General features: G+C 35.3%; 1 protein-coding gene across 2 annotated transcripts; it reads left to right on the top strand.

The window, feature by feature from the left end:
• The first annotated feature begins 912 nt into the window (after window positions 1-912).
• LOC149819033 (pectin acetylesterase 8-like) lies at window positions 913-9,680 on the top strand. 2 transcript variants are annotated; one of them, XM_089985414.1, is made up of 13 exons: window positions 913-1,030; window positions 2,755-2,876; window positions 2,953-3,035; window positions 4,223-4,352; window positions 4,878-4,957; window positions 5,123-5,209; window positions 5,296-5,420; window positions 5,545-5,605; window positions 5,813-5,866; window positions 5,946-6,023; window positions 6,800-6,905; window positions 9,099-9,244; window positions 9,373-9,680. In XM_089985414.1, the coding sequence occupies exons 2-13, from the start codon at window positions 2,759-2,761 to the stop codon at window positions 9,499-9,501; spliced, it is 1,197 nt and encodes a 398-aa protein (XP_089841540.1). In that variant the 5' UTR covers window positions 913-1,030; window positions 2,755-2,758; the 3' UTR covers window positions 9,502-9,680. The 2 variants fall into 2 exon arrangements, with proteins under 2 accessions (XP_089841540.1, XP_089841541.1); XM_089985415.1 differs by lacking the exon at window positions 913-1,030 and adding an exon at window positions 1,842-1,950.
• Window positions 9,681-21,331: the final 11,651 nt, after the last annotated feature.

The following is a 21,331-nucleotide window of genomic DNA, read 5'->3' as shown; positions in this document are numbered from 1 at the left end:
TTTTATGTGTGCAAGTATTAAAAGGCTAAATAGATCGCACAGGGAAGATCTAAGCCCAAAGCAAGGATTTGATCAGAGCAAGTAGGCAGACCGAAGGCCAAGTTGACAAATGAAGAAATGTCCCATTGTTCCTACCCAATGTATGGCGATTTTTGTACCAAAGTAGACTGGATTAGCGCAATTTTGTAGAAAACCAACTTTAACGCTTATTTGGTTTCAACTTGGGTCAAATGGGTCAGATCTTTTTTGGACCTAGGTCGAAACACTAATCCGTTTTAGTCACTCTTTAGTTTATAACAACTGAGGGCGGTTGAGGAAGTAAGTTCATAACATACAAGAAGGTGATTAGGTGATTCTACCGTGGTTCAATAGGGAATCATCTATTTTTGAAGGAAGCTAAACATGAGAACTTTAAAACACTCTATTAGGAATTTCATAAAAGGTGGTGCATGAAAAGAAATTTCGGGCAAAAGTGGGGCCTGCGTCAAAAAAATTTCTTCGCGCTTCTCTCACTGCCCCTGCTCTTAATTCCCGTTTAAATATTTAATTAATAATTCCGATCTCCTCGACGCGGAAAACTAAATGAATCACTGTCGTCTTGCTTCTCGCGACCAAATAATTTTTTTGTGTTTGTTTAATCGGAAAAGCATTTAATTTTAACCCACCGTCGATCTCACCGTAATGATCTCCCGAAGAAATTTCTTTACCGTCTTTGAAGGAAAATAACGACCCCTTTACATTGGCATTTCTCCTCTCGATTTTGATTTTTAACGTACACGACGAAAATGGTAAAAAAATAAAAGAAAAAAAGACCGAAGAGGAAATAAGAGGTAAAAAGGTGAAAAAATACGGACGTCGTAGTAGATTCCATGGTAGATCGCTAAATTTTGGAATCCGTTTTCAATCTCCGTTTGCGTTTTTTCTCCTCTCCTTTTATCTGTCTTTGTTTTCGGAGCTCAACGTGGGAATTTTCCGGCGGAAGGTCGGAGCCGAGAATCGGCGAGAAATTTGCCGGGAAATTCAAAATCAGGTAAAAGTTCGAGTTCGGCTCCTCCCGTCGGATCTCCGGCGTAGATTACGGCAGGGATGTTCGAAATCCCTCCGATTTTGGAGTTATTTTGTTTGAGTGACTCTTCTTTTGCTCGGTGGAGCTAGACATCTTGCTTCGATCTCAATCGGAGTGTTCCGCTCTTCAGACTCTTTTAATTCGGTAGAAATGAAATGGTTTTCACTGAGATTTTCCGGCAGCTATCCGGATCGTGAAGAATGGATTCCGATTATTCTCTGTTTTTTATTTCCTAAGAAAAAATTGAGATTTTATTTTACTCGTTAGTTCAAATTTTAAGTTCGTTCGGAACTCTCTACCGAGTGTTTGATTTTCTGTTTTCTAGCATTTTTTTAATGATTTATGCTGTTTCTGGAGATGGATACTTCCGGAGTAAGATTTCCGGAACTTATGGTGGAGATCGATTTCTTAGAGCCCTTAGATGGCGGCAGCTCCTTGTTTTCTCATTCCTAGGGGAATTAAATTGCATTTTCTCTTCCTCTCTGAGAAATTTCTGGTCCCATTCTGATTCCGGTCAGCTTTAAAATTTCCCTTTTTTCTTTCTGTTGGCGAAACAATCGGTTTCTTGGACGCCGTTTTCTCTCGGAATGATTGTCTGGTGCAAGCTCGATCGTAGCTGTCCGGAAATTTGAGATATGAACGAATTTCTCTTTTCCAGGGGGCTTCGATTTTTTTTCTTTTTTTCTGAGATTCTGATTTAGCTTAGTACAGCTTATTCAGAGAACAGTGGAGCTTATTCAGAGAATCACAGGGTTCTGATATCGGATTGTTCCTTTTCAGCTTCAGGTTTTCCGGCCAATTTCGCAGCCGGAACCAACCGTCTGATTGGGACTCTGCCTGATTGTTTTCTTGTGACCCTGTGTGCTAATTGGGTTCATTTTCAGGTTGTTAAAATGTAATTAGGTTTATCCTCATCGATACTTATGCTTGGAGAAATTTGCATTTTTCTGTAACATGGAACCACGTCAAATATCATATCCTCTTACTGTGTGAATGTGTTCCTTTTTTTTTTCCTGCTTCTGTAGAAAAGAGTTTGGATGAATAGGATATTTGCCTGTCCTTTTTTAATTAAAATTATGATTTTCTTACACAATCTCAGAATTTTTCACAAATAAGATCAGCGTACTTAATATTAGAAAATTTCAAGGGCAAACTACCTTTTTTAGCTTTGTTTTCATTAGGTAGAAATGTTGGTGTGCCATCATAAAGCATGTGGCTTTGGACCTATTGGTTTTTTCTGTTTTCCTTTTTGTCACCCCTCCTTTTTTCCTGTGGGTGGGTTGGCTGCCAATTGAAATTCTTGGCTTTTGCCTCATAAAAGCATTGTTAACCTACGTGAAATTTGAGACATGTGAAGTGGGACTCCGATGTCTTGGTGGTTGGAAGTCGTGATGGCATTAATGAAATGAGCTCTTCATGTTCCCATAGACTGTGCCAATCTGTGTGAAAGACTTTGTTGCTTGCGGTTCTTAAACACCCCCTGCCCCAACCCCAACGCCAATCTCTGTGAAAAGTTTTGATTGATCAGCTTGTTTCTTGGTGATTACAAACAAAGGTCTTGAAATTCTTTCCTAGACCCAATTGAGATGCCATTGCAAAGATTGGCACCCAGTATTTTCTTATAAGATCAATTGATCTGTATGATCATTTATTGATTTCGACCCCTTTGGTTTTCTTTCTATTTGCAGAGATATGGAGGTAAACAGGAGTGGGATTTTAAGGCTTCTAGTGGTTGTACTGGTCTCACTGAAAGCAGATGCATACCTTGTGGGCATGACCCTTGTCCAAAATGCGGTAGCAAAAGGGGCAGGTAGCATTCCAAGCACTCTTTATATGAATCGATGGTTTGGTATCATCTCCTTATCTAAGTTTGCATTATGGTGCAGTTTGCTTAGATGGAAGCCCACCTGCTTATCATCTTGACAGAGGTTCTGGATCAGGGATAAATAACTGGATTGTTCATATTGAGGTGAGCCATTCTTTTGTTTATGGTACCTTTTAGAAAAGCCTTGTTCAAGAAATCCCTTTTCCCGTTCCATTCATCTGTAGTATGTTCACTTGTAATTCCTAGATTATGATGAAGTTTGTGATAATGACCATGTATCACACGACAATCTCCTATTAGTTTATTCTGCTCGCATCCCTCCTTGCTTGGATCCGTGCAGTAGTGCCATCTCATGCTACTCGACCATATTATGTTGGTGGTGCTCACCTGAGCTGGTGTAAACGGTTTGCTAAATATTGAGTGGAGAAATGTTATCCTGGCCCTCATTGCTATAAGTTTATTTTTGGCTGCTCAATGCACTGAATGTTGTTTTCAATTGTTTTTTATTCTACTGGCAGTTAAAAAAAATCATAGGTTAAAATATGCGTTCTATAGATACTTAAGCTTAATGATGTGAGCATATTTGAGGTTTTAGGAAGAAATGATATCATGAAAAGCAAAATCATGTAGCATAAGGTTGTTAAGGATCAGCAACCTACATGTTATATGTGGATCAAACTTTTTCTTCTTTTTGTACCTAATTTGTAAATTAAGGCACAAATTGTGATTTCCTTGAGAGGTCATGTATCTCCTTTGGCCTTTGAGCATTTTTCACTTTGGACTTCCTGTGAAATTTGTTCTAGTGGTGCTTGTGACTACAAAATTGTTGATGTGCAGGAGGTCAGATGGCTTACAAAAATTCTATATCTCATGCTTAGGATTTCTAGATATAGTATTTCATACCATCTTTAAAATTCATACTGAACATAGGCTATACATGTTTGTGTTCAAATTCTAAACTAGTGTTATGTTTATGCCTGTGGAGCAAATTGATAGAATTTAAATGTCATGAGGTAGTACCCAGTATTTACATCTAGTTCCCATCACTTGCCCTAACATGAGAAATGTCGCTTGCCTAGGTTCTTCACACTTACTGGTTCACATGATTGTGGCTCACATTGTGAGATCTAGGTTTTTAGGCTGTCAGTTATTTCCCTGAATTATATGCTTTTCCCAGTTACGTCGAAAGCTTATGAAAATTGCTAAGCAACCTCTCCTGAGGCTTTATGGTTGTTATCCTTCACTTAGAAATTTTAATTGTTTTCGTCATCTGCTGATGTAGCCATAGGTCATATCTGGTATTTTATACAATCTAATTTGATCTGTCTTAGGGTGGAGGGTGGTGCAACAACATCACAACTTGTCTTGCACGCAAAAATAATCGTTTGGGCTCTTCAAAGCAAATGGCCCAGGAAATTGCATTTTCAGGCATTTTGGGGAATAAAGCATCACTTAATCCAGGTAATGTATTTTGCTCCAGTCCTAAGTGGCCACAAGCAGTATGAAGTACTGTGAGAAAAGCTTAAATAACATGTTAGGACAAACCCAAAGAGATTTTCATTTTCTTCCCATTTGCACTTATTTTATTATGTTTCTTTTAGTTATCCACTCATACATCTCTGGTGATGATGGGTCAATTTGGAACCTCAGGGACCATTATGCTGTTTCATTGAAATTTTGAAAGATAGGAGCATGCTGATTGAAAATTGAATTTCATATTTAAGACAGCCCATTAAAAAAAGAAAACAAAAAACAAAATTGAGATATTTCCCTCCTATGATCCTCTCCATCCTGAATGATCTGCCCACACACTTGTCAGTTGTCATGCACACATGCTTTTCTTGAAACAATTCTGTGAACTATATACTAGAAACCAACTAATTTATTTTTTCTCATATCATTCTTCCTTCTCTTTTTATTTTTTAATCCTCATTCAAACTTCGATGTCAATATTTTTCCAAGTGCTATGTTTATATTGCTCTCCAGATTTTTACAACTGGAACAGGGTCAAGGTTCGTTATTGTGATGGAGCATCATTCACTGGAGATATAGAAGAAGTAGATCCCGTAAGTATTTAGTATTTACCATTTCCCAGTAGTCTCGACTTTAATTTCATATGCACATCAATCTGTTATTTGTGAGTCCATCTTGACATTGAATTTTGAATGCAGTTTAATTATTCTCATAGTGCTTTTGATCATGGAATTGAACCATTGTGTTTTCTACATTAGGCCTTGGATCTTCATTTTAGAGGAGCCAGGATATTTCTTGCTGTAATTGACGATTTATTGGCCAAGGGAATGAATAAAGCAGAAAACGTATGCTTCAAATGCACTTATTTATTTTTATAATTTTTTGCTACTGCTGTTGCTTCCCATAATTGTAACCTAGGAACACAATACAGGCTCTATTGTCAGGTTGTTCTGCTGGTGGGTTGACGTCAATACTTCATTGTGATAATTTTCGTGCCCTTCTACCAATGGGTACCAAAGTAAAGTGTCTTGCTGATGCTGGTTATTTTATCAATACGTAAGCTCCCAATTGCCATTCTTGGTATCAAATGGGATGTTATGTGTATTATTATAAGGATATATATAACTTGATTAGTTGCAAAACTGGTTCTCTAGTAACACTTAATACTTCAATGATGTAGATTGGATGTTTCAGGAGCCACTCATATAGAAAATTACTACAATGAAGTTGTAACTTTGCAGGTATATCTCTAATCTATGCTTCTTTTGAACTCATGACTGTACCAAATGCTTTCTCAATCTTCCTAAAACCTGCAACCACTGTTTATGTAAAGTGGCACCTCAAGTGACAACTTCCAAGTCTCCGGAAAAGGATCTTGTTTATAAATAATGGTTAATTGAATGCTTCCCATGATTTCTAGTTGTGAGCAATGTTTATGTCTCTTACAGGGATCTGCAAAGAATTTACCATCATATTGCACATCAAGAATTAAACCAAGTTTGGTATGCTATTCTCCGGATCTTCCCCTTGTTGCTCTATTATTTTGCATTTTATTTACCACTACATTAAACTTCACTGCAGTGTTTCTTTCCACAAAATATCGTACAACAAATCCGAACACCAATTTTTATCTTAAACGCAGCATATGATTCATGGCAGGTATATGGTTGTATGTTTCTCTTCACTCTCCATTTTCTTCCTCTCTGGTTTGTCTCTTCACTTACAGTATGCATGCACTATCTAGATCTCAAATGAATTCAATGTTTGCAACTATTTGATTTTAACACTCTAAGATTTGAAAGACTATTGCAAGATCATCTACAACCACCGCAAATCTTTTCAAATGCCTATATCCGAGAAACCACTTTTAAATTCTCCTAAGAAAACAATTGCTGATATTCTCTGGCATGGATTTGCATACTGTGTCAATGAATGCCATGTCACCTATTCATACATTTTCAGGTAGATGAGGCAGTATAGAGGGGTTTAGCTCTGGGCAATGGGCCAGGCTATTGCCGCAGTCCACAGCCTGCCCCATGGCCCTAAATGGGCTGGGCTGGTCCAGGGTAAAAATGCAAAAATTAATAGTGACAACAAGATGGTGGTTCAATGTGTGTTCTAATGAGGGCCATTTCTTGATTGGCACTTCTACCCAATGAGGCTCATTGCTTGATGCAATGGCAAAGTGCTTGGGCTGTCAAGCATATGATTAGGGTTTGAGTCCTGAGGAGGGTCACGCCTAGCAAGAAAGCATGAGGTTGGACTGGTTGTGGTCTGCAACTCGCCAGCACCCGGCACACAGACCCCTGTCTGTGGCCCTTGTCGCTGACCGCGAATGAGCAATAATCTGGAAACACCTGAACAGATAATAACTTATGTTTACAGTTGGTTCACAAATTGACAATGTTCTGATTATACCATTGTCCATTTTCCAGATAAAGAACATCTTGGCACCAGGTGTTGCTGATCCTCATGGACATTGGCACTTTTGCAAGCTAAATATCAAGCAATGCACTTCAAATCAGATTGAAACAATGCAAGGTTTACCTCCTGATTGATTCTAGTTATATTTGAGCTTGCTTGTTAGTCATGATGTGAAAGTGTTTGAATATTTCTTTCCAAATTGCATGAAACCCAATATGTGTATCTTAAAAGGTTAGTTGGTAAGATGGTTCAGTCTAACATAACATTGCCATAGTCTGCATGACATCAAATACCAAAAGAACTTAAAACAGCCACATTCTGCATTAAGAACAATTTGCAGACTGTGGGGTCTTTTATCATTCTTCTGTACTTTCCCTTGACAGCCTAGTGTTTTTACCCCTGGATCATGCTCAAATAACTGAATTGTTATTTTTTGTTGTATTTTTAACAATAAATTGTGAAGGAGTGGATACTAACTCTAGCTGCATATGAGTTCTGTAGCCCATTGAACTGAAGCTTGAAATGTTAGCAATGACACACATAGGTCACCTGACTCAGATAAAATTCTATGACTTGTCATCTAATTAGTGATGTTATCTTATGAAAAACAGATAAAACTGAAACAATCTCGCCATAGTTCATTATAGGACCTATTTAACAGATGCAGCTATTTGTAAAGTAAAATGTGCATTAGTTTAAATTCCTAAGCAAAAGAATGAAAATTTGGCTTGTTCAATTAAAGCAGATACAAATAGAACTCATAGGTTGGAGAGTGCCATAGCTAATATTCAGAAAAGGCAAGCCTTGCTATCCTCATTGTAAACATTGTTGTGTGTTTTCATAAATAAAATAGAAAGGTTCATTTTTTTGTTTAGAATGTATGATGGTGACAATAGAGAGCTTTGTGGTTATCCATTCAAGGACTTTTCTTTTACAGCAGCCTTGGATCATTGACACTATGCTCTTCTTTTTGAATGCTTACCCTTGTGAATTTCTTCTCTCTATCCAGCCACAAATAGCTATTCCTTTACAATTCAAAAGTGCTTGTAAAATATGTGATCAGTGTTCGTTAGTCCAATTGGCCATTCAACAATTTTTCTGTTATGGTCCACCACTTACATGGCCAACACTAACTTCAAGTGGATACGCCTAAGCTTGTAGGGTAATCCAACTCAACAGAATCAACTGAAGTTGACCCTGGGCAGACCTGGGTTCCAGTACTGAACTCCAGGTCTTTTGAACCCTTGATGTTATGAGTAGATATCATGGCGCATGCCTCTACAAGTATGCGCGCTTTTCTTGCAGTCATCATCAACATATTTTCTTCCTTTTTACTGTTCTGTTCTGCACCTCAATTTAGTTGTCTTGTTTCTTGAGACATTAAACCAAACATTGACAAGTTCCTCCACCTTAGGTGGCAGCTTTTGTTAAGGAGATAAATACCCAAGATCTACTAGTATCATAAATAGTTCATGTTAAAGGTGCTGAAGTCTGTTTTTATCCAAGTGTTAAGCTTGACCATGTATAAAGAGGTTTGAGTCGTTTGATCAAAGGGGTCCTTGTAACTTGAATGCACTTTTGTACTCTTATAGGATGTTTGTCACTACTTGTAAAAGGTGTCTTTGTAAACTCAATTAGGAATTGGATGAGGGATATCATTGCCTAGGGTAGCCAACATGTTCTTTCATGTTTCTTTTCACTTCCTCTCTACTTCGCCTCTTTTTATCCTTCACTTTTAGCATCTTTTCATCAATAAAATACAAGGTTCTAACAGCTTGAAAGGCCAGGTCAGACGCAAGCAGTCAAAAAAAACTTTGCAAATGCATGAGCACATCTTAATGAACAGGGCAGATTTACCAAATAACACAAGGTTAAATTTCTATTTAAATTTTTGTGCAATTTAGTGAAAAAATGTTTATGGTTTGGCACTGTATCAGATCAATGATGAGTGCACTGAAAACATTGAGTCAAGATAGAGGGAAAATTCTTGCCTAACTGCACTAGGATTGCATTTGTCGATGAAATTAGAGGTTCCCAACAAATTATTTTCACATAAACGAGTTGTTTTGTCAAGGGCTTTGTTAACTGTTCACTCAATAATGGTTGCATATATAAGGAGGTAAAGAGGACTAAATGTGAGAGAAGCTTCTTCGCTCCGTTTAATGTTCTGTATGTTGATGAATTATTTTTATCTCTTCACTTTATTCGAGGCAGCCATGGGTGCATTCATGTGGGCAAGTGCTGGTTCAGTGACTTCTTTTTTTATACTATTTTCATTTCCGTTGTAAAAGTGTAAAGTTATTATTTCAGGGTTTAGGCAGGATTTCCTAAGAGCACTGCAAGGAGTTGATAGGAATCCAGCTAGAGGCTTGTTCATAAACTCATGCTATGCTCATTGCCAGTCAGAGATGCAGGAGACGTGGTTGAGATCTGACTCTCCAGTGCTTGACAAAACCGTAAGAACACCACTCAATTCTTTCTATTTTCCATATTGACAAAATATTGCAAAATCAATGATTTTATTTCCCTAGTACTTCAAGTGCTCTTGATTCCTTGTGTTTGTCCTTCTTTCTGGAAACTGCAGCCGATCGCGAAAGCAGTGGCGGATTGGTTCTTCGATCGTAGCCCATTCATGAAGATTGATTGCCCTTATCCTTGCGACTCGACTTGCCACAACCGAGTTTTCGAACCATCTCAAACTTCCTCAGAATAGCAGACTTACTCGGCCTCTCTGGTCACATTCTTATGCACGATCAACATGCCGAAATAAGCTGGAAGGACAATAAGCATCATTATGATTATTAACGAACTATGAATAAGCAGTTACAGCAAAATGATCTGTGATTGTTCTTACGGCTACAATTTGAAACTTTAAAAAATTAATTATAGTACTATGTGGTCATTCGCGCACACACACACACACACACACACACACATCCCACTTTGTCTTGAGGTACTTGAATGCAATGTTGGTTAGATCTGCACTGTTGGTCTCGGTGATTAATGGTGCATAAGGAGCCACATCGAACACAGTTAAATTATTTACTCCGCTCATCTAGAAACATTAGGTCATTATGTGGACAATTAGCTTTGCAATTAGAGATTTAGAGAGTTTAGCTTGGTGTATTGTTTGCAAATGCTTGGACAACATTCCCTGTGGCCAGAAGGGCTAGTACCTGCGGTTTTGCTGCCGAAAAGTGGGGTGGTCCCCATTGGGTACAAACCCACCTGGAGTGTAGCACCTTGGCAGGTTTCCCCAACAGAAGTCTGTTTACAAGTGCAGCTGCAAATATGCATGAAAATGCAAAAAACTTTGCGCTTGCAATGAACTTGAATTGAATCTTTTCAACTTGTTAACAGCATTTCTCTCCAAAACTAAAATAACTGCTTCAATTTTGACTGCATTGCTTATGATTGCATCTCAAAACTGAATTTTTTTTGTAAGAACACAAAATTTTCCTTTTATTTTATCTGGAGGGATTTCAAAGGCTTATTGTCTCCTATTATAAAATCAAACAATCTGATAATTTTGAAGCATTCAATTTTTAATTTTTTAATGAAAGAAAAGAATGGAGCTGGGAAACAACCTGCAAGACAAGCACCAAAGACTCTTGAGATTGGAGAATCTAGCATATATTCAGGACGAGCCTTCATTTCTAATCAGAAAAGAACAGGGCTCTAAATTCTAGTGGTTTGGAACAAAAAAACTCCTCTAAACAAAGTAGGACCAGTTAAAGATCTATATATCTCATTTATTTCTTGTGAACAAAGAATTATAAGGATGATATGAAATATATAAAAACATGGGACTAATTAATAACCAAAAGAAAAAGAATAGTTTGCTAATGTAGATGTAAAAAACTAGTTTAGAAAATATTGATAAGATCAAAATAATAAAATTCAGTTAGTGGTAAATGGCTATTGACAAAAATATGGAGTAGAGATCTTTAAAACAATAGCTACAACCTGACTGGCTTGGGACAAATGTCATTCTTGGCGATTAAATATCTTGGGAGATTTTTCTCAGAAAATTTTTGAGAAAATATCGGTTTCTTAAAAATTATTATATATATAATATAATGATAAAAGTTTATAATGAATACAAGAACGATGTGGGTCATTATAATATTTCGTTGCATAAAGATTAATATAACTTGTAAACAGTAATATGACTGAATAAGGCAGCTTTACTAAGATACGCGCTTACAAGCCTCGAAAAGTTTAGTCCCATATCGTTCATGTGAAGGAAGAAGACGCTTCCGTCTCTATTTAATATCCTGTCTCCCTTCATGCCCTTTAACACTAAAATTGGAAGCCTCCACGTTGGTAAGAGCCCTGCCCATTCACACGGATCCCCATCAAGAAAATATATTCTTAACGACATTAAGAAATAAAGATCCTTCGTTAACAAGATGAAGGGTTGGGGACTCACAAGGGCTTCTGATCCTCTCTACTCATGAAGCTTGCCATGTGGTTTATATGCGGTCTGGGCAGTCCAGAGAAGCGGGGTTTCCTTGCCAGCCTGATCACTCAGAATAAAAATGACATAGTATGCCTAGCTTGTTATTGAGGGGATGCAATTTTGCGTCCCTTCTATTGAATGGTAGGGTAGGCAGCATAATAGTAATGTGAAAGCTGGAAGGGGGATTTGCAGGGATGTTATTCTGTGGAGAATTCACAAGTACGATATTTTTAGGGATGCTTCCTTCGGAAAATGACCATACTAACCTTGTAAAATGACACGGTTTTAAAAAAATGCCTCACAATTTGCGAAAATCCTTTCCAAAATTTGGATTTCTAATTTTTGACATTTTTAACTTTTGTACAATCCAACCTGTTGATGTGTGCACAATAGATATGTATGCCATTCTAAGGTTGCAACATCTCAATAAAAAGTAGATTCACATGAATAATTTGCACGTTCCCAAACATGGCCATCTTAAATCTCTACACGAGATTTACATATGAAATATGTGAATCTTTTGAGATTCACAAGCTTAATGCAAACTTTTTAGAATTTAAAAGTTTGAGATCAACGAGTTTGCTTTTTATATTTGCAATAGTCTTGACATTTGTGCAAACATCATACAAATTTCTTGTAACAAAAAAATCGCTTTAAGTCAAAATGTACGTGTATGGAGTTCGTAAATATGTATTGTGAATATCCTTACATTCGCATGTTTATTAATTATAGTTTTGTGTCACACATTTGCGGATGTTACGACTTTCGTGCAATTATCATCCGAACCTCATTTAATTAAAAACTTGCATATACGCATGTTCATAAATGTGTGTTTGATATTCGTAAATATGTGTTACTAATATTCTTACTTTCATATTTTTATTGTAGGTTCACATCATACATTTGAGTATGTCACGACCTTCATGTGAACCTCCTTTAACTAAAAAATCACATAAAGTTTGGATGTAAGTCTTCAAATGTTAGGCATTTGCAAAAACCTCACATTTGCAAATGTTCTTACCTTCACACGTTTTATGCTTTTGATCGCACCATGTTATTTGTTGATGTGTGGAGTTGTATCTAGTAAACTAAAATAAATTAATTTTAATGTTATATTCAATGGTTAAATTATGATATGTAAGTGTATGTGAAGCATGTTTACAAGAAAAACAATTATATATTGTAATTTATTATCATGTATTCAATTATTGATGTATATGCAATAGTGGATCAGTTATGTATATATATATATATAGTAAACTAAAATGATTAAACTTTAATATTATATTTAATGATTAAATTATGATATGTGATTGATTTTATGCAAATTTTATTGTCATTGAAGGAGCCATAACCACAAATAGCAAAAGATCTACAGTGTTCGACACATCAGTTCTATTGATTTCAAACATGTGAGTGTTTTTTAAGACTATTAGATGAGCAAAAAAGATTGACTAAATCAAATGTACTTTTAACAATTCCTGGAGGTTCTACCATAGACTATTGGATACAGTCTTATAGATTTTATGACGTAGTTTTGTAATCTTATTACGAACACTTTTTAGTTCTACGAATTTGAACTGACGCCCACCTTGGAAGACATGATATGCATCGCATGCTTAAAGTATCATGGAGAGCTAGTGATTGTATCAAGGTTTAAAAACTTTAAATATGAATGTGAAGTTTTATTGAAAGCAACTAAGGATGTATTTAAAAGTGATAGGTTGAAGTTGTCATAGTTGATAAGGACATATAACAACAACAAATCTAAGAAACTGGTGGGGAAGCTTCCTAGTATAGAGGGAAGGAAGGTTATAAACTAAACAGGGAGTTGAGAGCATTCTTGATGTGTTTTTTTGACATGTGTGTTCATCGACACTGATGGAAAGACGATCCTTGCATCTTATGTGCAACTTGTGTGAGACCTGAATCGTGTTCATGACTCTACATGGGGGAAGCTTTACTTGCACACCTATATGCAAGTCTAACTTAGGTGAAGCATGACAATGAAAACTTAGTTGGCATGGAAGTTTTATTGGAGGTACAAAAAGTAATATCTTTATTTGATTTGATTTATATAAAAACATGAATTTGTAATCCTTAATGTAATCTATGTAGCACAACTTATCTACTTTAAAGGTTTGGATATTGGAGCACATATCCATTAGAAGACCCCTTAGACGTGACTTAATGCATGAGTTTTTACGTATGACAATCTAAAGCATGTCACGTAAAGAAGAGAACAAAAAGAAAGAGAAAGAAGATGAGGGAAATGTTGAAAGAGGAAAGAATCGTACCTTAGGAAGGGACGTTTGGTATGCGAAGTTGTGCATGCTAAAGGAAGCCCGTGTGCATACGTAAAGCAAGGGGTTCTTGATTTAAAAATAATGCAATATACTTATTAATGTTTGTAATTTCATTATGTAGGTAATGTGGTGCCCCTATAAAGACAAAAAAGATGATGATGTAGATGTGGTTGTCCATGTGATGGATCTCGCAAAAAAGGAAATGATTTTACGACATGAATGAAGTCGAACGACAAATAGCAAGTTGAGTGGTGCAACAATTTAGCTATGGCCAGCTACCACCCAGTCAACCCCCTCCCCCTCCCCTCCTTAAGCAAAAGTGTCATATTTTTTGAAGGATCAATCAAATGATTACCCCACTATGTTCCTCAACGAATTACAAAATTGGCGTGACGGTGAAGATAACATTACATATTACTCTGATATAGGTGTTTGTCGAGGGTATGCAAATACTCACAACCAACAATTGTCTAGCAATTCCAGCATCAAGAGGGGCAATGAGATAGTAATGTAAATTATATACTTTAATGTACCTCATACACTTTGTTATTTATAAATTTAGTATCATACTTATATATATTATTTAGGGCTAGGATATTAAACAAATTGGGGCTAGGATAGGGACGACGGTGGACCAAGGTGGAGGCGGGGGACAAGGTCTCCACCCTCGCCCCATCTCAAAATTATGCCCTCTATCCTTGCCTTCATCCCCGCACAAGTTTTGATTTTAACTTTCATCCTCGCCTTCATCTCCATTTCATGTCCTCCATCCCCGATCCAAACGGGGCGAGGCTGAGTGGGGGCCCATTTTTCCTCTATCCATTGCCATCTCTAAAGGCATTTTAGTAATTTTACTAATGGGGATCGATAACGGGGCAGAGTCGGGCAGGAAAAAGTGCAAGTTCATCCTTGCCTCCATCCTTGCATGGGTTTTGATTTTAACCTCCATCCCCGATCTAAACGGGGTGAGGCGGGGCGGGGCCTCATTTTTCCCCGGTCCACTGCCATCCCCGATCGCAGACATGTGTATGTATATATATATATATATATGTTTCTGTTGCAAGTGTTGTCAAGATTACAAACAACTATATATATATATATATATGATCTCGAGAATATATATGTTGTGAACATTCTCAAAATCGCATATAAGTATATATGCATATGTGTTGAGATCATTATAAAAAATTGCAGATAGTAGTATATATGTATATGTTGTGAACAATATCAAAATTGCATATATATATATATATATATATATATATGTTGCGAACTCTAACCAGGTCGTAGACAAATATACATATGTATGTGTTGTGAAATATAACCAAGATTTCAGACATATATATGTTCCTGCTGCAAACAAAACTCATGATTTGCAGACACATATATATTCATGTTGCAATCACTATCAAGATCACAGACAGACATATATATGTATGTTGCATCCATTATCAAGATTATATATATATATATATATATATATATATATATAAAGGCTATGAACACAGTCCAGATCACAGACTAATATACATATATATCAGAGTTGCGAACACAATAAAAAATGCAGATTGATATGTATGTAGCTGCAAAAACAGTTTGGATTGCAGACTTATATACATACATACATACATATATATATATATATATATATATATATATATATATATATATATATATCAGTTGCGAACATAATAAAAAATGCAGACTGATATGTATGTATTAAGATGCGAAAGCAGTCCAGATTGTAGGCTGATATACATATATATATCAGTGTTGCGAATACAATAAAAAATGCAGACTAGTATGTATGCATTAAGTTGTGAAAACAGTCAAGATTGCATACTAATATACATATATAGTGATGCGAACACAATAAAAAATGCATATTGATATATATGTATTAAGCTACGAAAACAATCTAGATTGTAGCCTGATATACATATATATCAGTACTACGAGCACAATAAAAAACATAGACTGTATGCATTAAGCTACGAAAATAGTCCAGATTGCAGATTGATATACATATATATCAACAATGCGAACATAATAAAAAATGCAGACTAATATGTATGTATGAAGCTGCAAAAACAATCCAGATTGCAAACTGATATACATATATATATCAGCGCTACGAACACAATAAAAAATGCAGACAGATATGTACGTATTAAGCTACAAAAATAGACTAGATTGCAGACTGATATACATATATATCAGCGCTACGAATGCAATAAAAAATACAGACTGATATATATGTATTTTTAAACTGCAAATACAAACCAAATCATAGACTAATATAAATATATATCAGGGCTCCAAACAAAATCAAAATTGCAGACTGATATATATATTTTTAAACCATGAATCAAGCCAGAATCACAGATATATATATAGTACTCTTAACCCCATGCGATTCGGCTCATGATAAAAACCTCTTTCTATTGGAAAAAGAAAAGAACCGATATCTTTGCTCACAACTGCAAAAAAGAAAAGTTGAAGAAGTAGGTGGAGAAGAAGAATCCTTGGAGAAGGTGATGCCCCTCTCTCTCTCTTTCTCTCTTCCTCTCTCTTTCAGCTCAGCCCTCTCTCTCTCTCTCTCTCTCTCTCTCTCTCTCTCTCTCTCTCTCTCTCTCTCTCTCTCTCTCTCTCTTTTCTTAGACATTTTTTAAAGAGAGAGGCTATGCCTCTCTTTTTATAAAACAAGAGGAGATCCTCTAGGAGGTGACGACCCTCTTGGGATAGAGTTCTATTCATAATAGATTTCTTTCCAAGCTTATCTCTTTAAATATATGTATACTTATATATATTTCTTTAGTTAAAGTTTTAAATTACTATTTATTTTAAAGATTTCTTATCCTATTATGGATGGACTATGGGTCTTGGTTGTACCCATGACCCATGTCCAGATCCATATAGATTTCAGCCCCCTATATATATGTGTGTATATATATATATATATATACATATATAGGTCTTAATCAATGGATCTTGGACCATGTCCAGATCCATATTTACGTAAGCCCTTGTGTGTGCATATATATATATATATATATATATATATATATATATATATATATATATATATATATATATATATATATATATATATATATATATATATATATATATATATATATATATATTGGACCATGTCCAGATCCATATTTACGTAAGCCCTTGTGTGTGCATATATATATATATATATATGTCTATGTCAATGGATCAGGTATCATGTTCAGATCCATTTAACATCAGCCCATATATATTAATATATATTATATATTATTTTTAAATTTAGATATCAGAAATATAATTATTTAATTAAAATTTATATTTATAAAAATTAAAAATAGAGGGAAAATTATGAGATATTATAGTTATTTCTCAAATACCTATACCACAAAGCATGCTCGAGCAATGAACTATGCTCAAGGGCTAAAAGACTCATAAGTTGAGTCCTTACTAGGGGTTCTCAACCCTGAATGAGGCTGTCGAGGCGGCTACCATTATTGAGGCGGATTGAGAACTAACAAGAAAATCCCAAAAGAATCTTGAACAATCAAGCAAGAGGCCCTTCTTTAAGAGTAAAGGAAAAATATTCCTTAATAAGAAATAACACACTCAACGCGAAGGGTACTGGCAGAATCATCCTGCTGCAAGGGTCTGCCAGAAATGCCAAAGAAATCACTTTGGACGTCCTTATCCTTGTGACAGTGGGACATGTTTGCATTGTGAAAAGATGGGGCATTTCTTTAGAGTGCCCAATAAGGAGGTCATAACCACAACCCCAACAACAACAACATCTGCCACAATCCCAGCAACAACAGTATCTACCAAGACCCCAACAACAGTTGTACTTGTAACTGCCTCAACAGATGCGCCAGCAACCCCAGTTGAACGAACAACAGAAGCAAAATATTGGTTGAGTCTATACGACCACTACAGGGAAAGTGGGCTCGAACAACCAAGTCATAGAAGGTATTATTTCTATAGTCGGTCACTCTACTCGTGTACTATTTGATTCAAGTGCTTTCTATTCTTTTATATCAAAAAAATGGTGAAACTCCTCAGTCTACCAACAAGGGAGTTAGATTTTTGTCTTGAAGTGGTCACTCTTTTAGGATTGAACACAGTCTGTGTTGAATGCATTCCTAGTACAAAAGTGTGTGTTGAAGTGCATAAATTTCTAGCTAATTTCATTCTATTAAATATGACGTATTATGACATCATACTTGGGATGAATTGGTTATATGAGCACTTTGATAGTTTAAAGTGATGTGGAAGAAAAGTCATGTTAGAACGACCTAATCACCTAGCGATCAAGTTCAGCTCAGTAAATCACTCCAATTGTGAAAAGATAATTTTTGCAATAATAGTATGAAAGTACATTTCATAAGGATGTCAGGTTTTCTTTGCAAGATCTATAAATAGCTTTAAACAGTTAAGTAATAGCGATTGAAGATCTATAATTAGTTCGAGAATTTAAAGATGTATTCTCCAAAGACTTGCCAGGTCTGCCACCTTTGAGGGAGATTGAGTTATGTATCGACTTAATGATTGGGACTATCCTAGTCTCAAAAGCATCCTACAGTATGACTCCAACTGAATTAGTAGAGCTAAAGAAACAATTACAGGAATTGATGGATAAGAGTTTTATTAGACCCAATGTATCGCCATAGAATGCATCGGTCTTGTTCGTAAAAAAAAGGATGAATCAATGTTGTTATATATTGATTACCACATGTTAAATCAAGTCACAATAAAGAACAAATATCCTTTGCCAAGGATTGAAGATTTATTTGATCAGTTGAGGTTAGACAATGCATTCTCAAAGATTGACTTAAGATCAGACTACCATCAGTTATGTGTCAAGGCTGATGATGTTCAGAAGACAACCTTCAGAACTAGATGTGGCCACTATGAGTTCTTGGTGATGCCATTTGGACTCACTAATGCTCCAACGACTTTCATTGATATAATTAATCATATTTTCAGAAGTTTCTTTAACTAGTTTGTCATAGTATTCATTGATGACATACTGATATATTCTGAAAGCAAGGGACAACATATGATCCATCTCTAGATCATACTAAAAACACTAAGAGAACATCAGTTGTATGCCAAATTCTCAAAATGTAAGTTCTGGTTGGATAGTGTCATGTTCTTAGGATATGTCATTTCTGGTAATGGCATAGAAGTATATTCGGCCAAAGTAGAAGTAGTTTTATTATGGAAGCAACCAATGTATATATCAAAAATCTGAAGTTTCTTGATATTAGCAAAACATTATTGCAAGTTTATCCAAAACTTTGCAAGGATAGCAGCTCCAATAAGTAAGCTACTGAGAAAGGAAACCAAGTTCATGCAGACTCCTCAGTATGTGGAGGGCTTCTAGGAGCTAAAGAAAAATTTGATCACAGCTCCAATATTGATATTACCATCTGGATTGGGAGGGTTCATCATTTACAGTGATGCCTCAGGTATTTTTGATAAAATTTCCCAGTTACAAAAATCAAACCCAGAACTTAAAAAAATTATGTCCGCTACATGAAATTCGGAATCCCAATTTGTTTGTGATGAGGATGGGGCCATAAAATTTATGTGAAGGTGGTGGATCCCAAATAATCAGGCATTGCGAGAAGAGCTACTTGCATATGCACATAGATCCAAATACTATATTCATCAGGGGAGTACAAAGATGTTCCAGAATCTATAAGAAACTTTCTGGTGGAACGGTATAAAGCGTGATATTATTGAATTTGTGTCAAGATGCCTCACCTGCTAAAGGGTAAAGATAAAACACCAAAGGTCAGGCAGTTTGTTACGGCCTTTGAAGATTCCAGAATGAAAGTAGGATGATATCACCATAGATTTTATTGTTAGGTTACCTCAAACTCGCAAGCAACACAATTCTATATGGGTGATTGTAGACTGTCTCGCTAAGTCTGCACACTTTCTGCCTATTAGAGTAAATCAACCTCTGAAAAGTTTAGTAGACTTGTACGTCGAAGAGATAGTTCGACTACATGGAGTACCATTGTCCATAGTATTTGATCATGACTCATGATTCAAGTCGTGATTCTGGCGACAGTTGCAAAAGGCGCTAGGAACAAAGTTACAATTCAACACAACATTTCAGCCACAGACAGATGGATAATCAGAAAGGATCAACCAAACCTTGGAAGATATGTTAAGGGCATATACTTTGGATTGGTCCAGTGAATGGGATCAACATGTAAAGTTGGCAGAATTCGCCTACAACAGCAGTTATCATGCCATCATTGGAATAGAAGCCTTTGAAGCATTATATGGTAAGTCTTGTTGATCACCAACACATTGTAGTGACGTTAGAGATAGAACACTGGAATCACCAATCATCATCTAGCATTATTCAGAACAAGTGCAGAAGATCTAATAACATCTACTAACGGCACATAGTAGACAAAAAAGCTACGCAGACCAAAAATGCCTCAAACTCGAATTTGAAGTTAAAAATGCATGATGCGTTGAATTATGTTGATATAAATATTGCATCAATTTTTTATAATCATTTATGTTTATATGATTTGAAATGCATATTGTAATACATAAATGTGTGATAAAGTAAAAGTATACTTCAATTGCAAATTCATGCTATTCATGGTTATTTTGAAAATGCATATTGCATAGCATGGCAAATTTTATGACCAGATATAAAGTAGATTCTGGCAAAATTTTTAGAAATTATGACATGTTATAAAGTAGGTTCTGGAAAAAAATTTAAAAATTATGACTTGTTATAAAGTAGGTTCTAGCAAAATTTTATGAATTTATGACTTGTTATAAAATATATTCTGGCAAAATTTTTAAAAATTATGACTTATTATAAAGTAGGTTCTGGTTAAAATTTGTATTTATGACGATACAGAGGAAGTTTTGTCAATTTTTTTAAAACAATTCATGGATTTTTCAAATTAAAATAGACCAAATATTGTTCAAATTTCAGTAAATTCATAGGCATTATTGCTAAAAAATAGAGAAGGTGTTGTTTAAAATTTTAAAATAATTTTGAACTACAATCTAATTTAGGACAAATATTTTTTTGATACTTTAGAAAATCCCAAAATAGGGAAAAGAAACCTCAAAATGAATCATATGAATTTATTTCAGTTATCGTTTAATTTTTAGAATTTAATTTGATATATTGTGGAGGATGTGAAATAAAACCATAGGCCCTAAGGTTGACACTATTTTCCTAAGATAGTTAAAAATATTTAACACTCTAATTTTCATGGATTACGGGTTCAAAACCCTAATTATATTAAAAAAAATTATGAGACTTATATGCGATATGTATGCTAAGATCATCATACGTATATAAGATTGTGGTCAAGCCATGAGTGCTAACATAGGATTCTAGAATTGTCCAAAGATCCATTCATAATTTAATGATTAAAAAAGCATGATATGGTGCCTTGAATTATGTTCATACAAAGGTTGCATCATTTTTTATAATCATTTATGTTTAAATTATTTGAAATGCATATTGTAATATATAAATATATGATAAAGTAAAAGTATATTTCATATGTAAATTCATGTTATTCATGATTATTTTGAAAATGCATATTGATACATATTGCATAATATGAAAAATTTTATGAGTATTTACCCAAAAAGTGCAACTTATTATAAATTTTGAGTATGTTGTATTTATTTTTAAAAATGACATGCATTGAAAAAATATTCTCAGAAAAATAAGAAAAGTTACACTAATGATTTAGATCTTGTTA

Source organism: Nuphar pumila, chromosome 13 (assembly GCF_984573655.1).
Source record: "Nuphar pumila chromosome 13, dmNupPumi1.hap1.1, whole genome shotgun sequence".
Taxonomy (NCBI): Eukaryota; Viridiplantae; Streptophyta; class Magnoliopsida; order Nymphaeales; family Nymphaeaceae; genus Nuphar; species Nuphar pumila.
The sequence above is the reverse complement of the archived record's forward strand: the minus strand, read 5'-3'. Positions and strand labels throughout refer to the sequence as shown.